The sequence below is a fragment of the Haliaeetus leucocephalus genome, unplaced genomic scaffold, assembly GCF_000737465.1.
Source record: "Haliaeetus leucocephalus isolate CR32 unplaced genomic scaffold, Haliaeetus_leucocephalus-4.0 Scaffold0, whole genome shotgun sequence".
Classification (NCBI taxonomy): Eukaryota; Metazoa; Chordata; class Aves; order Accipitriformes; family Accipitridae; genus Haliaeetus; species Haliaeetus leucocephalus.
This window is the reverse complement of record NW_010972436.1, coordinates 1,247,951-1,268,798: the sequence shown is the minus strand read 5'-3', so window position 1 is coordinate 1,268,798 and position 20,848 is coordinate 1,247,951. Positions and strand designations below refer to the sequence as shown.

Sequence of the window (20,848 nt, the reverse complement as noted above, 5' to 3'; positions counted from 1 at the left end):
CTGCTCTGGGAATCAGTGGCTCCCTCTGCAGTCCTTTTAACAGAAACTGAAGTGTCTCAGATGCTCTGCCATTCCACTTTTTCTTCTTTCCTTGGGAGGAATACAATAGGTACAAGAGTTTTGTCTTAACTCTGCCTTCTACTCTTTTTCTACATACTTAGGACAACTCCATTTCCTACGTATGGTGTAAGTCAAGAGAGATGAAAGACTTAGAATATGCCTTTTCAGAACGTTTGCAGTTAACCAGATCTGCTGTGGTTCTTGTATACTGTGTATGGCTGAAACTTAGTGAGGACTCTGGGCTCCAGCTTCCTTAAAAAGAAGACTAAGAGAGTGTTGAATGTGATACAGTGATGATAGAGTGAAGAGAAACTGAGAGACTTGTGGGGAAGAAATGTGCATAGGAATTTTGTAAGAACTGTGGGTGGAGGAGAAAAAGAAGAATATTTTCAGCTAACTGTGGCTGTTATGTGCTGTTCCTCTCTTCAGTTCATCCTCAGGTAGTTACTTAATCAAAAACTTAAAATGTCATGTTCTCATCTTTCCTGCAATGGGATGTTACTATTGTCATTGGGAAAATAAGACCTAAATGTTTTGATTTTCAAGTACTTTTTTTTGGATCTCAAAAATAACTCTAATGAATAGATAGCTGGGCCTAAGAACTAATTTTAGGAAAACATAAAAAATGTCTGTGGAATTTTACTGGGGCAGTTTGCTTATTAATTGTTTTCAGAAGGCTGTTTGTCAGATATCTCTTTGAAGTAAGATGAACTACCCAGTAAAGTGACTTTTAAGTGTCAGGGAAAGCTGGAAATGGATATTACTTTATAAGCTTATTCTAGAATTTTTAAAACACTAAATAAATGGTGTAGCATTTTCTAGCAAAAATTCTAAAAACTGCAAATTTCAAAGCAAAAAATATAAATCACTGATCATGAAATTGTTTAACATATGCAGCAAGCAAAAGAAAATTAGAGGCAAGGCTCTGCAAAGAGGGATGCAAAAACTGCTGCACTGCATCAGGCCCGTGGAATGATCTTACATATGTAACTTCCCCTTTCACTTTGTAAAAATGATCTCATTGCCAGAAACATAAAAGCTTGTATTGCTATTGTTTTGTAATCCTCTAATACACAAATAAATCTTCATACATATAGATATATAAACATAAAATCCAAAAGGACTTGTGAAATTCAGTGTTGCAATTTATGTCTGTGTAACGAGTAATTTTTTTGTCTGCTTGGAAGTATATTTTCCAAATAACTGTATATGCACTTATGTTGGTTTTTTTGTGAGTGGGCTAGGTTTTATTTATATTGTGGTAGCAAAGGGGTGATACTTGTTACAACATTGTCAAACAGCTTTTTTTGTGTATGTCTTGGTCACATGTCATCTTGTGTTGAGGGAGATCTGCAGCCCAAATGTTGGATTTTATTAATGTAAAAATCTTCTCTCTGCCTCAGACCTTTCTTTATTCTGAGCTTTCACATTTTAAAGTGTTGCGGAGGGGTTGTGAGCCTTCACTGTCTGTAGTCATAGACAGTATTCTAAAAGAGGACATACCATGGTTCTGCTCCAGTCATTTCAGTATTTCTTTCTGTATTACTATTTGGGATTATTTAGTTTTTCTAGGTGGTGGTGTTTTTATTTTTTTTTTATTATGTAACCTTCTAAGATATTTTTCTTAGACCTTTCCACACTGAAGTGCAGGTTCTTTCTGGATTGGGCATTTGATAGGGTTTTTTTTTTCTCCTGTATATTACCTCTTGACATTCAACTGATTCTGCTCTTGTGTTCATAGGATTGGTGGGAAATTGAGGTTGGAAGAGACCTCATGAGGTCTCTAGTTTGACCTCTTGCTCAAAGCAGGGTCAGCTATGAGGTCAGACCACGTTACGAGGGATTATATCCAGTCTGGCCTTGGAAACCTTGAAGCAAGGAGGCTACAAAATTTCTCTGCGCTATCTGTTCCAGTGCTTGACTGTCCTCATGATGAAGATGAGTCACCTTATATCCAGTCTGGAGTTGTTTCAGCTTATGCTTATTGCTTCTTGTCCTGTCACTATACACCACTGTGGTAAGCCTGACTCCTTGCTGACCTCCTTGTGGATACAGACCAGCTGCTGTTGGGTCTCCCCAAAGCCGTCTCTTCTCCCGGCTGAACAAGCCCAGCTCCCTCAGCCTCTCCTCACAGGGCAAGTGCTCTGGCTCCCTGAGCATCTTGGTGCCCTACTGCATCCACTTTATGGATGTATTTCTTGTACTGGGGGACTCAAAACGAGGTGTATTAGACCATATCCGGAATAATAAGCCCCGAGTAGAGGCGATAATTGGTTCCCTCATCTACTGGCAAGGCTCTTCTTAATAAAGCCAGGGATGCTGCTGACCTTTCCTGCCAGGGCACACTGCTGGCTCATGATCAGCTTGCTGTGTGCCAAGACCTTTTCCACAGAACTGCTCCCTGGTCAGTCTCCAACCTGTATAGTTGCCAGGGCCCCTCAGGTGCAGGGCTTTGTGTTTGTCCTGTCTGAATTCATAAAGTTCCTGTTGGGTCCATTCCTCCAGCCTGTCTAGGTCCACCTGAACGGCAGCCCTGCCCTTGGACATGCTGACTTAACCTCTTCACCCCAGTTAAGTATTATCTTAAAATTCTGACCAGAGTATACCCTACCAGCCCTTCGAGTCATTGGCAAAGTTGTTTAATGGACTTGTCCTAGGGTAGAGCCCTGCAGCACCCCAGGAGCTGGAGGCTGGTATCGATGCAGTGACCATTGTCCTCTGAGCCTGACCAGCCAGCAGTTTCCTATCAGTCAAGTTGTTCATCCATTCTAAAAAAGAGACTTTTTTTTTTTCTAGTTCACTAATACTCAATTTCTTGGAGTTCCCATGTCCTTTTTTCGTGTCTTGATGCATTTTATTATTAGCTTTTTTAATCAGTGAAGACCTACTGATTAATATTTATTTTGTGTATTGAACAGTTTCCATGTTCATGAGTACTTTCTCACTCTGTGACTAATTTTCTTGATGAACTTCTCCTGAGAAACTGTGTCATTGCCTTTCTCTAAGTTACATGAAGCCTGGCTCTCTTTTTCCAGTGCTGACATGATTGTACCATGTCGTCTTCAGTTTTTTATAATACAGATTTTAGTCATTTCAGATACTTCTGCTAACTGTCTGAAGTAGAGCAAGCTGATTAACATTTCTTAAAGTAGATGAGATTTTCTAGTTGCTTTAAAACAGATTGTGCCTGGACCTACAATCTTGTTTCTAGCTCAGGCGACTTGTTCTTAATTATTTGCCCACTTCTCTTTGAAATGGCAATTTTGATAGATATGCATGCTAGATGATAGTGTGTCTGGAACACCTATGACACTAGCATTCTTCATATAAAATTCATATTAAAGCAACAGTTTTATTGGCAGTACTTCAGCAATTGCCTTGTCCTGGTGGTGGTCTACTAGATGTTCCAGTTCTCATTCAAAGTTCTTGTTTATGATCTAATAAAATAATTTCCCATTCCTTTCTAAGTTTTTGTTGGTTTTAAAATCATTCACATTTTATACCCAAGTTCTTTGATCTCTCCTTTTCTACAGCTTCATTAAATTGAATTTCTATTTTATATGGGAATCTTGTTAGTTTAGCCCTATATATGCTGTATGTAGTGCTGCTTTACTCCCAAAGGCTGTATTTCATCTTTCTTCTCAGTACTGGCCACAAACTGTCCCCCTGCTTACCATTCATATGAATTGTACTTGTCTCATACCAGCAACAGGCTAAAATACCTCCTGATCTCAGGTTGTGTAAGAGTGACTCTTAAACACTTACCTGCACTCACAGAACCATGCTGTTTTGCGTTTAGCCACAAATCTGTAGCTATTCTACCAGTTGTCACACTTGTGTTTTAACATCTGCAACAACAGAATTAGTGGAATGAATACCTTTCTCTTCTGCTAGATAGTTTTGAGTCCAGATATTAGAGCTCTCGAGAATCAGATACAGACTGAGGTACAAACAGGTTTCAGTGTGCCTGATATGGTAGGAATACATGGATAAAAGTATGAGTTATTTACAAAACTAATGCAAAATTTTCTTGCTTTCAAACATTGCTTTTAGATGAAAGTACTGTTTTGACCATGGGTCACATGGGTACATGTTTACAAATGTGAAACTACCTTACATGTATTTGACTGACTATCTGTGTTCTGGATGTCATTGCCACCTTATAGTTCATCAGTTTCCCAGTTCATTTGTGGTTTTGCTTAGGGCTGTGCCTGTGCAGGCAAATAACGTAATTTCCGTTATCCTTGTTAGATGTCAATATGCAGATAATGTTTTTTTGTCAGTATTTTTGACCTGTCAACAGGATCAAGGTACAAATGACTGAACTTGACTCTTCTAGGGGGAGGGTAGGGCCACAAAGGAAAGTGGCCGCTTGGTTTAATTTGGGGTTGTTTTTTTTGTTCCTTCAAAGACTAACTAAACCATGTTATCTTTACTGACTGATTAGTACTTCTCTCTTCTTTCCGGTTTAATGTAGCGGATCATGGATTTGTGTGTGATTATGATTTAGTTGCTTTGTTGTATGGCTTACTGAATATTGCAGTGTGGCCTGTTCGCTGGCTTCATATGAAGTAGAGCATTGCTAACTGTATATCTGGATGTTTATATAAAATACTAAGTGCATGTGTTGAATTTTTGTATAAAGAGAAGAATATTTTGCTACCTGTGCAAGAAATTCTGCCGGAATGAAGTAATTAAATGAAGAGTGCGTAATTAATTAATGATCAAATATAATGTAATTATTCTTTCTGGCCAAAGAAATTACTGAAAATATATGCTAAAACTGTATTTTAAAAGCAAACAATTAAACAGAAAACTTCCTTAGTGCCCTTGGAATCTTTTAACATGTGAGCCAAAGGAAATGCCTACCTTATGTTGTCATTGGAACAGCCTCTATTTGAGGTTCCCTTAGGCCTCTTTTACCCTGCTAACTAAGCTACGCGTGTGCAGTGAAAGTCTCTTTTTCATATAAAAGTTATTTTTCACAAGAAGTACTCTGCTTTCACAGCAGTTTCTGTCTGTGGTTAATAAGTTTCTTTGAAAATTCTGATTTTTCTGCAGACATGTTGGTAGACGTTTTTAATTCCTGCTTTATATGTAAGGAAGAAGTGGCAGAAGCCATACTTTTTCAGAATGACAAAGGAAGTCCATAACAGAGCAAAACTTAGAACCTAGATAACCTGAGTGTTAGTCTTCTGCTATAGCCATTAAATTATTCTTTTTCCCTTGTAAGATTTTCTGAAAATTGTGCTATAAAATGATACCATAGTGATGGGGTTGGAGATGTACATATGTTGCTAAGAAACTACATGATCTGTTCTGGACCAGCCACTGTGATAAAGTGGCTGTCTTAAGTTGTTGCGTATGGAAAAGGGCCACTTTAGGTGATGTGCGTTTTGCTCCACCGATTTCTGACCTGCAATGCTTGCCTTTGCAGATGGAACATGAGGATTTTGTAATGGAGGGGCATGGCAAGACTCCACCTCCTGGTGAAGAAAACAAACAGTGAGTCACACGTTTATTTAAAAAGGGCCTTACCATAGTAAATGGTGTGAAGCACTCTTGTTTAAATGTGCTGGGAGCATTGGTTGTTCGTTTGGTGCTCACCCTTTTGGTTCCTTAAATACCCATATATAATAGTGGATGGTGGCTGAAAAAAAAAAAAAAAGGCAGGATGTTGACTTGCCTTAAATTTAAAAGCATAGAAATATGCATTGCAATTTCAGAAGGTAAATCAGAAGTTGTTGTAAAAGCGATAATCATTCTGGAAGCTTAGCAGCAAGGTAGTGAGTTTGTACATTAAGTTTTTATACAGCTCTTCACTGAAATAATGTGAAATACGATAAAACTAGGGCCTTCCTTTTGGTGTGCATATGGTAGATTGCTCCTCTTTGAAATACGAGCCTTACTTCTTTAGAATGCATTTTAGTGAAGGAATAGAAATTGTAAACAAAATGCTCTTTCAAGGACGAACAATTTAAGATGCTGGTACGCAGTGCTTCAGGGAAAAAAGCTTGAGCAGAGAAGAAAATGACAGATTTCCATTAGCAAAAGGCTTTTTCATATGACTTCAAACTGAAATCCAGTAATGGTTGGGGTTTTTTTCCCTGGGTTTTTGTTCAGATGGGAAGAAGAGAGCCTTGTCCTAGAAGTATTGCAGTGATGGTTGTCTTCCATATTCTTTTCTTTAGTTAATGCAATGGTAATTCAATTTTGAGATCATAATTAAGGTTTTTTTTTCCTGACCTGCCTTTTGGAGCAAGAAGACGGTCTTTGGGAAATCCATAGCACAGAACTCTTTTCTTTTTTTTTTTCTTTCTTTTTTTCCGGTATGCCTAATTGGGCGTCTCCTCACGAGGAGGAGGAAGTTCTCATTGATCAGCAGTACACTTGTTGCAAAAGGGCTGGGGTTTGACTTGGGGTGAAGGTCTTCCTTGCCTTCTAGATAAGCTAGCAACTGCAAGTCCACTGCCTCTGCGACAGTGAGAAACTGTTTCTGAGGTAGCCAAGATGAGTTCAGGGAAGTTCTAGTGCTGAACATGCACATTCTTTCCATCATGGAAGTGAGCCAAACTTCTCAAAGTAATTGCTGCTATTTCTTTCTGTTCAGACTGCCCAACTTACTGTGGAACCAAGAGATACAAAGCTTGTTGAAGTAGAAACATTCAGAAAGTTCCAGAAGAAAAATCAGTGCAGAAAGAAAAAGTAGATTTCTGATCTTCTGAATTGTTTCTTTAGATATCTAGTAGTATAATGAAACACATTATTGTAGTGAATAATACGAGGGATGTTGTATTGGACTTACAGCCTTGTGTTTGCTGTCTTATTTTAGGTGCAAGTGGAAGCTAGAATTACTTTACAGTTGACCTGATTTCTAATTAGAGCTTTTTCAAGTGCCTTACAACAGTATCTCTCTCTTCTCCAAAACTGTGGTTATTAGAAAAAGAATATGAGGTTAGTGATATGCAGGATTTTTATTTTTTTTAACTAACAAATTTAGGTTCAGGTGGCATCTGGGATCTTGTCATACAGATCTTGCCCTAAGGAGTATCATTCCTAATAATGTTGTTGTTAATATCTTGATAAAAGTCTAAAGGTGCAATTTTGGTAATGCAACTAAGAGATGAAGATACTTGTTTTGTGCAACTGTAGCATAATGCCAGCAAAATTCTATTGTGGGTATCACTCTTAAATTTCAGTCAATCACTTGAATCTTTTTCTATCCACAATTTCAAATTTTCAACTACGTAACATAATTGTCTGCCTTGGTAGAGCTTACCTCTTGCTGTAAGTGACGTTGATCTGGCATCTGAGAGAAACAAATAATAATCGCACAAAGGATCAGTAATTTAATTAAGTGACTCCAAAAAGCTGCACTGATTTCAAATCTATTGCTGTAGATCTCAAAAGAAAAGAAAAAAAATCTGAAATTGCCTCTTAGTATTATTACTTACTTGTATTAGGGATTAGCTGGACATCCTGGAGTGGATCTAGCGAAGGGCCACAGGGAGGGACTAGAGCATCTCACATAGGAGGAGAAGCTGAGAGGTGGGACTGTTTAGGCTTGAGATGAGAAGACTTGGGGGAGGATCTTACCAATGTGTATAGAGATACCTGACGAGGGGACTAAGGAAGGCTGAACCAAACTCTTCACAGCGGTGCCTGGTGAAGAGGCAATGGGCATAAACTGAAATACAGGAAACTCCACAAAAACATAAGGGAAAAAAAAGTTGTGGGTGTTTTGGGGTTTTTGGGGGTTTTTTTTGTTTTTTTTTCTCTTGTGAAATGTGGTCAGACCTTTGGAACAGGTTGTCCCGAAAGGGTGTGCCTTCTTCATCCTGTACGATATTTAAAACCCAGCTGGACACAACCCCGAGCAGCCTGCTGTAGTTAACTGTACTTTGAGCAAAAAGGTGGGATTGATGATCTCAGAGATCCCTTCCATCTGCAATGATTCTGTGATTCTGTGTTTACTGTTGTCCTCCTAGCTGGTTGAAACAAAATTGGAGCTTGTTAATGAAAAGTAGATCAGAAATTTGAGTGGAGAATCAGGCATTCACTATGGAAATAGCTGCACTAGCTGAAGATGCTTCCTCACCTTTCCAGCTGTTCTTCAGACTTTCTTAGAGTTTACTGCCTCTACAGCTATGCAGATGGGATTATTTTTTTTTGAGTGCTTCTAATTTGCTTTCCTGAAAAGTTGGCCATGTTAATTTAATCACCTTTCATAGGCAGCCTGATCTGGGTAACTCTGTACTTAGATTGTTGAGGAAGTAAGCATGCAGAAGATACAGTTTCAGCAACTGACCTGCGAGGAGGCTAACTTGCACTGGAGTGCTGGAGCAATCTGCAAGTCTCCTAGGCAAGCCCAGCAATTTCTTAATATTTAACTGGCATTCCAAGGGACTCAAAGTCCCAGAAGTATCTTTTTACTTCTGAGAGACTTTCAATGGAAGCAGTAGTTCTTACCTAGCCCCAGTTTCATGTGAAATTTCCTTTGCTAAAGTAACAGCTTCATAATGGATTACAAGGAGCCAGCATCCATGGATGACTTCTGGCACTTCATTTCTGAAATGCAACAGAGTATTTCAACTCAGTTTGACTCCGGGATAAAAACTTGGCATTGCAAGAGTACCTTCTAGTATTAAAAAAAAACCAAACAAAACAAAACCTGCTTCAGTCTCACAAACCTTTCTTTTGCTGTACCAAACAGTTCCTTCGGGCAGACTTACTGTACTAAAGTTGCAGCATCTTAAGATTTTTTTGATTGAACTGTAGATGATGCATGTGTCACAAAACTGTCATGGTTGTGCAGCAGTGAGGGCTGCTACTTACTCTAAAACCTACACTTCAAAAGAAGTGAGTCTGCCTCGGCTACTGGAGCTGATAATGGCCGTCTTGGACCGTGCTTCTACTCCACTCCAGCAGAGGACCAATGGACCAATGGAGAAATTGTTACTTCTCAGTTTTGAAGTACTCTCTAAATTCCTCCCTCCTCTCAGCTCTCTGGTATTTGATATAAATGCTCGTTTGTTACACTTGGCCACATTTTGTTATGTGGCTAATATGTTTGGTAAGAAACCCCTCTCCCTCCCTCCCAAAGGAAAAGTTTGGAGAAAGATCGGTATCATTATGTTTAATTGCAGGTGGACATTTTGTTAGAGGTGTTGTCTCATATTTTCATCCATTATGAAGAGGCTGACCTGAATTGCCATGCTTAGGGAGTAAATATTATCTCCCCCCCAAATACTTACATTTTACATGGCAGTAGCTTCTTGCTGCCATACCAATTGTAATAGGGCTTTTACTTTTTCACTGCTAGAGCAAAGATTAACAGGCAAGAAACAATCAAACTTCTGTTGATGAGCAGAGAGCAGCTTGTCTTTGTACCTTCTTTAGGGGTAGAAAAAAAAAATACTACTGACGTCCTTAAATTGAGGTTGTGCTCCTAGTTCTAGCAGTATTAATTAGCAACTCTGCCTAATAAATTATCCCCTGCTGTCACCACCAGAAACTTAAGCATCTTGATCTATTAGTGAAAGGGATTGTGTAATGAAAAACTACTCCTTTTTATAAGAAAAATGTAAATGTTTTACTATTCCTGACTGACACACAGAGAAGTCTGTTTGACAGTAGCTATTTGGACAAAAAGTGAGCCAAGTTCATACTCATGTTTACTAGCAAGGTAAGCCAACCTATTACTGCTGCCTGAAGTAACTCAGCTAGCTATTCCCCACCTGCTGTTTTGTAGTAATGGGAGAGAAAAGTCTTCAACTATCTTGGCAATTTGTACATCTGGAAGTGATTCATATTGCAAGAAAGCAAAACAAGATAATTTCCATAATTTAGTGTCATTGGTTAGACCTACTGGATAGCCTTTTCTCTGGATTGATAGTTTAATGTATAGATTCTGATGCAAGAGTTTTTAATGGCACCCTCCAAAATTGCAGTAATGCCAGGAAGAGATTGCAACCAGTGAGAATCACAAAATTGTTTTAAATTTGGTAATGTTCTCTTACATTATTCTTTGACATTTCGGCAGGAATATTCAGTGTCTTCCTGGATTTGTGTGACACAATTAAAAGAAAGTAGTAGCTGAGATGGTCTAAGCTGGAAACAGGAATCATAGACTAATAAAATAATCCAAGTTGGAAAGAACTTCTGAAAGTCATCTCATCCAATCCCATGCTCAAAGGAGGGCCAGATTTGAAGGTTAGGTCTAACTTTTAAGTTGTGTCAGGCTTCTTAGGATTATTCTAGAGCCTTTCTGGGCAATCTGTTGCAATGTTGATCACCCTCACAGGGAAGAAAATTTCCTAATATTCAGTAAGACTTTCCCTTGTTGCAATTTATGTCCATTGCCTTTTGTCTTCAGTGTGCATGTGTGAAAGTCTGGCTCAGTCTTCATTAAAACTTACTTCTATGTTTGCTTACACAGCAGAATTATCCCCCTGTCTCCACCCCCACCCTGTTTAGTTTTGTCATTTTAAAACTAAGTGAAACAAGCTCTATGAGCCTTTCTTTGTACTTCAAATTAAGAGTCCAGTTAACAGACCAGTCTTCCTTTGTTTTCAGCAGCCTGCCAATATTGGGTGCACGTGTAAATATCACTGCCACAGTGGCATAAAACAACCAATCTTACTCTTTCATAGTGTTGCTGAAGACTAAAAAGGCTGCAGTGGTATATCCTGAAGATGTCTGCTTTGGTTGTTGAGGATGCCAGTCATTGTTATGAAGTACTACTGTATTCTTTTAAAGGGTTTCTTTAATGTTAAAATCCCATGAAGGACCCTAGCCATAGCTTCTGTCCCTGCAGCATAAAACACTGTTCTTACCAAATTTAAAGTAAACAGTTAGCTAAATGCTTGCATAACAGGGCTTTTGTTTGATGTTTTAAAGGACATTCTATATTACAGAAGGTATTGAGATTTGTCTTGAGTATCATTGCACTGTTTTTAATTTACTGACAGTACCAACCTAAGCAGAAGGGTTTTTTTCCCGAAGATTCATGCTGAGATTTTCAAAGTAGCCTCCAAATCCTAATTCAGATTATCAACTCAGATTTGGGGTACCTAAATTCTGTTGAAATTCTTGGCAAGTTATGTCTTTCCTTGAAAACATCAACAATTATGTTCAAAAGTAAAGGCGTAACTGATTTTTCATTGCTGATTGTTCTATGTGTGTGTAGAATAAGTAGCCCATTAGAGAAATGTCCCCAAACACCAAAGTCCTCTGTCCAACATCCTAACAAGCCACCACAGAGACATGTGCTATGTCTGTAGTGGCCATACCAGATGCTTTTGTCATGGGGTATTGCAGTTCTGTCAGTATGTCAGAATGTGCTTCAGTCCCAGTGATTAATTCAGGCTAGCTCTGGTATTGGCATCTGAGTAGGAGGGTTCTAACTTTGAAAAATTTTTTTCTTTTGTGTCCTTGGAGATTTGAAAGGATATTTGAGGGCGCAAGACCATTAGACTATAACTTAAGATGAAAATGGGTCCAACTAAGGTTTGAGAAATGTTTTCATCACCTTCATATTGTAGATGTCTTTTTACTCCCTGCAGTGGAGTGAGTGACAGGACAAGTTTGCATTTGAAGGCAACTCTACCTGTGTATATAAGGGGGCCCTGAGGCATAGAGAAAAGAATTGCCCTTTGTTGTGCAACTGAGTGGGTAGAAATGGATGAGACAGCAGTGAATTCTGTTATCTGTAGAGGCAGCTGTGTTTCAGCCATAAGACTGGTAAGTCAATAATGTTGCAAAAGCTGGCTTGCACCCCTTACAATACAGTACTTCCAAACAATGTAACAAAAATATGCAGAATTTATACTTAAGCACTTTAAAATGCCAAAAGTTCCATCAGTTCTCTTCCATATTTTACCAGTTTAATATTGTACTTAAATCTTTTGAAATTTTTGTACTTATTAGAGGTGTTACACACAGGAAAACTGAGTATTCTAAGCAAAAATAATTTAAAACTAGGCATTCACTTCTGCAAGTTAGTCTTGAAAATATTTCTGGTTGTCATTTCATGGTTTTTAAGATTCCCCATTTCACCACCTCAGTGATTTTTTTTTTCCCACTTTCAAACCATAAATTAGGAGGTAGCAAAGCATATAGCACTGTATATTTTGTTTTGTCATGAACAGATACAGGCTTTCCATGTACCTCAGCTAACCTACACCATTAGCATACTGTTGTTTTGCAAGTATTTTCTCAATATGCGGAAAACCAGAAGCCAGATGACTTTGGGGGGGGAGGGGGGAGCTATGGGAGATTGCACAGAAAAAAGTCAACTGTGGAAGTTAAGTTCCCACTTACTATCCCAATGTGTTTAACCTACAATGCTGCTGAATATTGAGAGAGGAAAAGATTTGTGGACAGTGCACATTCTAAGTGTGAATACTTTGGCGCTTCTTTTCCCTAGGATTTTATAGTGCTTTCTTCTAGATATCTTGTGGTAAGAACAGGCTAGTTTGTTTGGGTTCTACTCTCTCCCCCCACCCTGCCAAGATCTGTTTGTCCTGCGTAGGAAGTGCACAAAGCCTGCTTCTGAATTTGCAGTCTCATCTGATCAAGAAACTTCTTTACATTTATTGTCTTTCCAAAACAAGACAAAAGTATGTTTTCCATTCCAGCATGCTTGCTTTATAAATATGGTATTGCAAAATAACCAGAGTAGCATCACATATTATCCTTGATACCATTGGTTTCTCTAATTACTAGTTAGTAGTAATTCTGATTGCTAGCAAAAAGGAGGGTATTCTGATTTACCGCTGTCTTAAAGAGCTTACTCTACTTTGAAGGAGAGAGCATTTGCATACTGACCAAATTCCTAAAATCCCAGAGCCTCTTTATTTCAGACACCACTGCCCCCTCCATCTCCTGACCTCTAGCCCCTTTCCAGGAAGCTAGCTATCTACTAGACACTCTATTGACATCTCAAGTTCATTGTCCAAGAATTCTTTTTTTAGGTCTGGTTGATTGGTGGCTGTTCCCTCTCCCAAGCTGCCACTTCCTCGGGAGCTGCCTGAGGTAACTGTGCTCTGATGTATCGTTTATATGGATGGCTGGACATTGCTCTCTTTTCAGCATTTCATTGCTATTTAGATGGCAACTGTTGGATGACATCTTACATGGGAGTGAGATAACAGACTTAAAGAACAGCAAACAAAATCATTGAAGGGCTGTTAATAATTTTGAGCCCTGTCTAAAGTAGTGTTTAGTAGTCTATATTCTTAATGTAAAAATATATTTTAATGTAGACAAATTTCTGCAGTCTCTGCACCAAGTTAGTGCCACGTGTTTTGTTTTGCTAAGGATTAACTTTTTGGATGGTTAGCACATGTCAGTGGCATCATAATGTGTATGAATTACAGTCCTAAAACTTTTTTTTTTCCCTTTTGCATCCAATTTAAGCTGCTCAGTGCTTTTTTCCCTGTTTCGTCTCTCCAGTGAATAAATACATTCATCAAGTCTTTGGTATTTTTTGTGTGTACACATAGATGAATGCTTGATTCTTCCTTTCAAGGAGATGAAGAGGAAAAGGGGGAAAAAATGTCTAATGGTTGTATGTTATGTTAGAGTTTGTGCTGTCTTGTTGTTTCCTTTGTCCAGAAAACAGAAATTTTGGTGACTATCCACTATGGCTTAGTGGCTTAGAGATACCACAAGTTAAAGGATAAGAAAGGTAAATAGTCTTGAAGTCCAAGAAATTGGTTCTAAGTTGCAGATCCCATCTAGACCCTTCAAGGAGTGACCATTATTGGTTAAAGAAGGGGAGGGAAGGAAAAAAAGCAAGCTTTTAATTCCATGTAGACGATATGACTTACTTTGTATGACTAAAAATACTGTGCTCTGTGGTCAACATGGTATGAATTAAAACTTGTTTACAGAGATATTTTGGAGCTTTTAAGCTGCATTGCTTCTCTGGCATGCTGTGATTGGGAGGGCTGGTTATGATTTATTTACTCCTACCTAGATAGATGGAATTTGTTGAACTCTTTGCCCTTCATCGAAGTTGATCGTATTTGGGGGTCATACTGTTTTTAGGTTAGTGCTATGCATTTGAATATTTGTGACGGCTACAGCTTGCAGAATTTTCTGCATGGATAGCTAGCTGTTCCTTTCCTGACATTTCAAACTGAAGGGCTGTACATGAAGGCAAATTACTTAGGGAAGATGTTCAAGTCACTTGGAAAGATCAGTTTACAGATTTTTGCAGCAATAAATAGTGCTTTTGTTAGAAAAATGAGTCAAATTAGGGAAATCTTCTCTTACAGTAATCCACTGAATATGCATTCCTTTTGTATTCTGCTTTTACTTTGGGTTTGGTTTTTTTTTTTATTTATTTAACTTAGCATATTATGGTTCCTTTAATGAGAACAAAGGAAAATGGGTTGGTGCCAGCTCCAACCAAGATGCCAGAAATTCCTTTGCTTAGAGGTTTCCGGGCCAGTGATTGAACTCCCCGTACTAAAACTAAAGGCAAGTTCGACGAATTTGTAGAGAGGTACTGGTCTATCTCACCATAAATAAATTTAAAAAAATTAAAAATTTAAAAAACAGTAGCTCCCTTTTAGGTGGGGAAAAAAAGGGGGGGGGGAGGATTAGAATAAGACTAACTCTTTCAGTCAAAAAAATATTCCTTGTCTTTTGTGAGGCCTCCCATAAGTATTTGTAAGAAATCTGCTTTGCAGGAGCAGGCTAAACCAAAGTGAGTAGAGTATACTGAATTTCAGTCGAAGCATGTCTAAAGGCTCCATATAAAGAAGGGGTCCTGTTGTGGTAAAGCGTTTATAGACATGAAAGATAAGTTTTTCATTAAATATTCCAACCTAGTCAGATGAAAATGCTTGTTGCTATTTGTTTTAAAGTGTTTAAAGCTTCAAGGCTTAAACTGGGAGGGGGGGGGGGATTTAACCAATGAGGTTATTACTCCTTTTGAAATGCATAGTAACAGCTATTGTTGATGGAAGGTCAGTTGAATCAATCACCTAACTGGCATGGTAATTCACATGCTGTAAATAACAATTAGAAAGCAACTGCTTGCTGTATATATGGGTGGAGTGATATCCTATACCATTTTCCTGAACATCTGTTTATTTGAAGGAAGTATAATCTTTTCACTGGCATAGATAGAATTGCATAAAATGGATAAACTTTTCCTATTTCATTGATATTTTGGCAGTTTATAGGATTTTAGAAACTCAAGAGGGAGACCTGTTAGGATAGGGTTATAGTCTCCAAAATCAAGAAGCTTCTGAGATGATAGTAAGGAGCAGGTTAACCAAATTCTAAGAATACTAATTTGCACAAGTTCCTGTGCATGTTATGTTACTGAAAAGTACTCGTTTAATTTCCAAGGATATGGGTATAAAACCACATTCAGTATTTAGAGGGGGACTTGGTTGAATGGGAGAAGATGTTTGGGATCAATTCTTTCAGTCCCTAGAGTAGTTAAGTCTCATGCGATTGCTTTCCATGTCTGTATCTTTCCCAAGTAAGTTTGGAGTCTGTTGTCCAGTTTTGGTCAAGTGAGGCAGAGGAGTAAGAAATTATAATATAGTTGTAATTACCAATATGTTAAACTTCAGTAACTGCTTGGAGGAGAGACCAAAATTAATTTCCCCACTAAAAGAAAGGCTTCAGGACAAAACAAAACATTATCTGTTCTGGTTATGTCTGTTAATAGCTAATCCTCATGTGTGTGTTCAGATTAGCTGCAGCATATGCTGTTTTGCCGAGGTACTGCAAGAAGTGAAAAAAAGTTATGGGAAGAGATCTACATAGGGCTTAATATACTGGTGTAGAGCCTTGGCATTAAAGGAGAACTGGCTGTGCAGGAAGCTGAGATTAGTGTGGTAGAGGTTTGGTGATGTGTGACATTCATAGGAAATGAGCTTCCAGTTCTGTTGTTCATCGAAGAACTTTGTTAAAAGGCAGCTAGAAAGCTTCATCTTTCTCCAGTTTGGAAAGGGCATTTGAGGAGATTGAAGAAGTGGAGGCATAGTGATGGATTATTTATAGGCTGAACCGCTAGGGAAAGTATTGTGGCAGATTGAGGAAAAATGAAGTGGAAAAGTGGGTGCTTGCAAAGTTTGGTGAATGAATTTTTCCTTCTGACTCGTTATCTTTCTGTGAGCATTTCATTAATGTATAGGGTCAGAACTTCGGCTTGGCCTTGAAGTCATGTATAGCTCTTCAACGTCATGTGCTGTGAAGTTTTCGGGCCTTGTATTCTTTCTTTTGTCCCTAGCAAGATAGGAATGAGATCTGAGCTTTAGTATGGCTCCAAAGCACTGTTGCAATGTAAATTTTGAATAATAATGATGGTATGCTCCATTCCTAAAATGTGTTGATAGGTCCCTTTGTGTAAGGAATGCAAAAGCTGCTGTAACCTTTTCAGAAACCTAGCAAGATTTTCCATTGTTGGACACTTTTTGTCATGGTATTTTTCTCTGAGGAAAGAATTTACATTATACTTTTGGTTACTACAGTAAAAACATCTGCCAGCTCTGTTTTCACAATTCTGCAGCATAAAATGTCTCACTACTTGCTAAGTGTGAAAGGGGTGTGGAGGAACCCCAAAACAAACCCCTAGTTTTCCTTAGGAATGAGTGTTTTGTCCTTGAAGAATGCTTGAACATTTTAAAGTTTTGCGTTCCTGCAGAAGGAGAGGTCATCTCTTGCACAGTGGCTTATGTGCAATTGCTGTGAAGACTTTAAAAAAAATATTATGTTGATACAGCCAGATTTAGCTATTGTCTTCGCTTTTCAGAAGTGTTGAGCATTCAGCATTTCTGTCTATTTGGAGAAAATAATTTAAAAGTGATCTGAACTATCCCTTATCCAGGACTGAGTTGCTTGTGTCAAGTTCCTAGTTGTTACCAAGTCTGGGAAGCAAGATGCTTTGAGTTCCTGGTTTTAACCTTAATGTTTTTAATTGTTCACTTGAAATAAATCATATGGCAGTTGTTACAGTGCACAAGGAATAGGTAAGATTCTTAATTCTGTTCCTTAAGTTATGGGGTTCTCTGCTTGGTTTTTATTATTAGAAATTGTGCAACTGTGTAATCTAGTTGTCACATCTATGTCTCTACCCTAAGAGTTATGCTTTTAACTTCATCTCGGGAAAGACAAAGGGACCTTTCTCATCCCTGTTAACTTGAAGTGTGCTTGCTAGGATTGTAATCCAGGTCGGTTGGTCCACTGGTGACTCCTTTGGGGAGCTGGCAAGGAATTGGCCTCCAATTATCTTGTGTCTGTTACTGCACCCCTCTTCTGGGGTTGGGAAAGGGCAGTCTAAGGAAATCTAACTGAGCTGCAGTAGGATAGAGGGCATGTAGGCTTCAGTTCACTTTGGCAAAAAAAAAAAAAAAAATCTGCCTTTTTGCCTCTTATACTTCAGGAAACAAATTCTTCACCAGCAGGAGAAAGGACAGTTGGTGAGAAGGCATTCATGCTATGAGAAACTTGTTAATATTTGAGGTTTCTGCTGAGGAATTGTGTCAGGAGGATCTGAATTGACTTTTTCACTTTCATAGTATCAGCTGTGAAGAACTTTCTAGGGGAAAAAATAAGTCTTAAATTATTGCCCATACACATGTGACAAAGTAGAAAGCCCAGTGGGTGGGGTCCAGTGTTGTAGGATGGCAAGGGCCCAGCCTTCAAAATAAGTAAGATATGGCATCAAACTGTAGGACTTTGAGCCCAAACAAATGCCAGCTCATGAGACGGAGTTTTGCATAAGGACTGGATGAACACAAATCCTTTTAAAATTGGCTAAAGATCTACAAATCAGACAGACCAGGTCTCCTTTTTGAGATGACAACTGGAGGGTACAGTTGATACCTCAGTCTAGTGGACACTGGAGCATGCCTGCGTATATAATGTTGAAGCCTAATTTATTGATTCTTATCAAAAGGTCATCAGAAAGGATAAGCTTAATGTGAATTTAAAAACCCACTCCTCTCCTGTCTCAGTTGAGATACGAGTGCAGAGAATCCATGACTGTAAGCATCTCTCTTAATGTGCATGTATACGTCTGCTCATGCTGGATACTGTCCTCATAGGAGCACTGTGAAGCTTCATTAAAGTTTTTAAAGTGCTTTATGATCCTCAGGTGGAAGGTGCTTAGAAATGAAGTGTTTGTAATCAGCTAAGTTCGGAGCATATAACAAGGATATAACCTATTAACACTAGCTATTAACAGCGCTGTTAGCATCAGAAAGCTTAACAGTTAGGTTTTAAAGGGCAATTGCCCTCTGAAAAGGGATGTGCAGATTTTGTATATGCTGTGGTTTTTTATGCTCTACTCCATTGTTTTCTCAAGTACTGTGCTGCTGCTTCTCCCACAATTTTGGTTGGGGAAGTGCTGCATTAAAAAAGAAAAATAACAAAAACCCAACAACAACCACCCCCCACCCCCCCCACCCCCCAAAAAAACCCCAAAAACCAAAACAACCCACCAACACCAGAAGTTTTTGTGAACCATCTTAACCAATATGCCAACAGGAATAGATAAAGAACGACGTATGTTTCAGTTGTTAGCTTAGCTGAAAAACCATCAGTTAAAGCATTTATTTAATTATATTAAAATAAGGATTTTCAAGTTGCTTCCAAGTAGCATTTTAAAGGAGACAAAACATGGGTAACTTTTACCTTGTCAAGTGGAGTCCATGGTTCTTTATGGAAGACAAACTAGTCAAGGAGAACCTAGGCCCATAGTCCATACATTTTTAACAGAATGCTAAATAACCCAAGATGTTTTATCCATGCTACAGTTATTTAAGAATTGCCCATACTGGGCTCTCTAAATATTTTTGGTTCACTGATTATTTGCTTGTCCCCAAAAAAGTTTTCTGATTAAATAAGCTTTGTCGTTAGAACATTGACAAGGTGAAATTTTATAGCAGTGATTTACACTTGATACACAGCAACTCAGGTGAGTGCTGGTTGCTTAAAGTCATCACAGTATTATCAACTCCTGGAAGTAAAAGCTTCTAGGACTGCCGAATGGAGAGCTGGCAAGCCCTACTGAAGTTAAGAAGATTTGTAAGTCTGAGTAAAACAATTTGGCTTTTGAGAGCCAGGGAAATTATCTGTAGCTTAGTGCATATTGTCATACTTAGTGTGAACATGTATAGAACATGCAGCTGCAATCCTTAATGTAATTTTGCAGAAGGGGGATAACTGTTTCATAAATATGCATATATATTTGCTTTCATGAAACTTTGTGTAAATCAGATGCCTAGCAGTTGGTTTGGATTTTGTCTTTAGATATTCAGAGCAATTGTGGTGTTCTCTTTGCGTCTTGCCACAAAAAAGAACATGTTCCCTGAGATTTCACCACATTTCTTAAATTGCTGTGTTTGGATTAGCCCTGCCACAAAGCGCCGCAAGCTGTTACATCCAGCAGGCTGACTCTCTGCTCTGGTTTAGACGGAGCAACCTGAAAAGGTAGCATCTGACTGCTTTTATTTCGTTCAGTACCTGTAAATGCAACACGCATGGGCTATTTGCAGAGTTTCAGGAGCCTGCAGAGATGGATGTTGGGGTGGTTCTGGTGCAGGCTGTGGTCCTGTTGAAGAAATCCCCTCACTGGGGGAATCCCCATTCGAGACTTTCTGTACCATACTGGGAGGGTCCTTGGAGCAAAGTGTGTCAAAACCTGAGCTGTATCAGCCATTCCTAGCTCCTGATGATTTTTTGAAACACAGCGTTTAGCCGATGACTCACGTAGCATAATACACACTAATGATTTTTATTCTCATTCAGAAGATGTGCTGCTTCTGCCTCCCCCCCCATCCCCCCAATTTCATTCTGATAGAGTGCCCTCCCATGATGTTTTAAGTTAGTTTCATTCTGTGGTGGCTTTTTGCTGCTGGTGTGGTCTTTTTTTAGTTTCTACATAGTTATAGTGCAAAACTGTACAGAATTAAAAACTCGTGTGTTTTAAGGATTCAATCCCGAGGGTGCTCCCATGAGCTTCCCAAGCTGCTGCAGGTTACCTCAGCGGGCATGGTTCCATTGCACAGCCAGTTCAAGCATTTGTTACCTGCGTGGGGCTGACTCAGGAGCAAGTCTCCCCACGGCAGAATCATACTCGCATTACCATACACTGTTTCTGAACTACATTATTTACTGTTTCTGCACGCTCAAGGTAATGTCAGGAAACGTGCCGCAGCTTTTTTTTTAATGTCGTGATATGCTGGGATTGTCTCTTTGAACTGCGGGAGCATTTATCTGTGAGAATTGTGGGCAGAGACTATCGAGTGTCTGCCTGAAGATTGAGTTGCAGCCTGAGACTTCAAGCAGTCAAGGCAGTAGGAGAGATGGAGTTTTCCGTGCTGCAGGTGTTCGTGCCTCCGAACCTGGATCTGGGGTTTAGGCGTGCAGGTCTCGTGCAGGCTGTCCGCTTACGGCCTGGGTTCACCGTGGACCGAAGATGAACCTCTTCTGGTCCTTGAATTGGGATGGGGCACTTCTTAAAAAGCGGTTTGCTCTCGAGGTAAGCGCTAGGGTCACGCGTCCGGCGGCGCGCCGCAGAAGAGCGCGTGTGGCTGGTGGGACTTGCACGTTTCATCGTTCCCCGTTGATGGGTTCTGCAGCCTCGGCGTCGAAGGAGCGCATCTGGCTGCTTCCCTTTTTTTAGCTAGCTTTAAAGAGAAAAGCTCCGGCCGAGTTGCCCTCCCCGTCCTCACGGCTCGCCTGTTTTGCCCTTTCTGAGCGTTGCCCGTGCGGGCTGAACGGCGAAGGATCCGGCGGGCGGAGAGCGCGTTGGCGC

General features: G+C 39.4%; 1 protein-coding gene across 1 annotated transcript in view; it reads left to right on the top strand.

Annotated features, from left to right (window-relative positions):
- The window catches only part of TNRC6B (trinucleotide repeat containing 6B), a 113,080-nt gene that overhangs the window by 14,582 nt on the left and 77,650 nt on the right, over positions 1–20,848 (top strand). Inside the window, exon 3 of the mRNA XM_010564784.1 lies at positions 5,498–5,565. Within this exon, the coding sequence (XP_010563086.1) occupies positions 5,498–5,565 (68 nt within the window). The remainder of the gene's footprint in view (positions 1–5,497; positions 5,566–20,848) is intronic.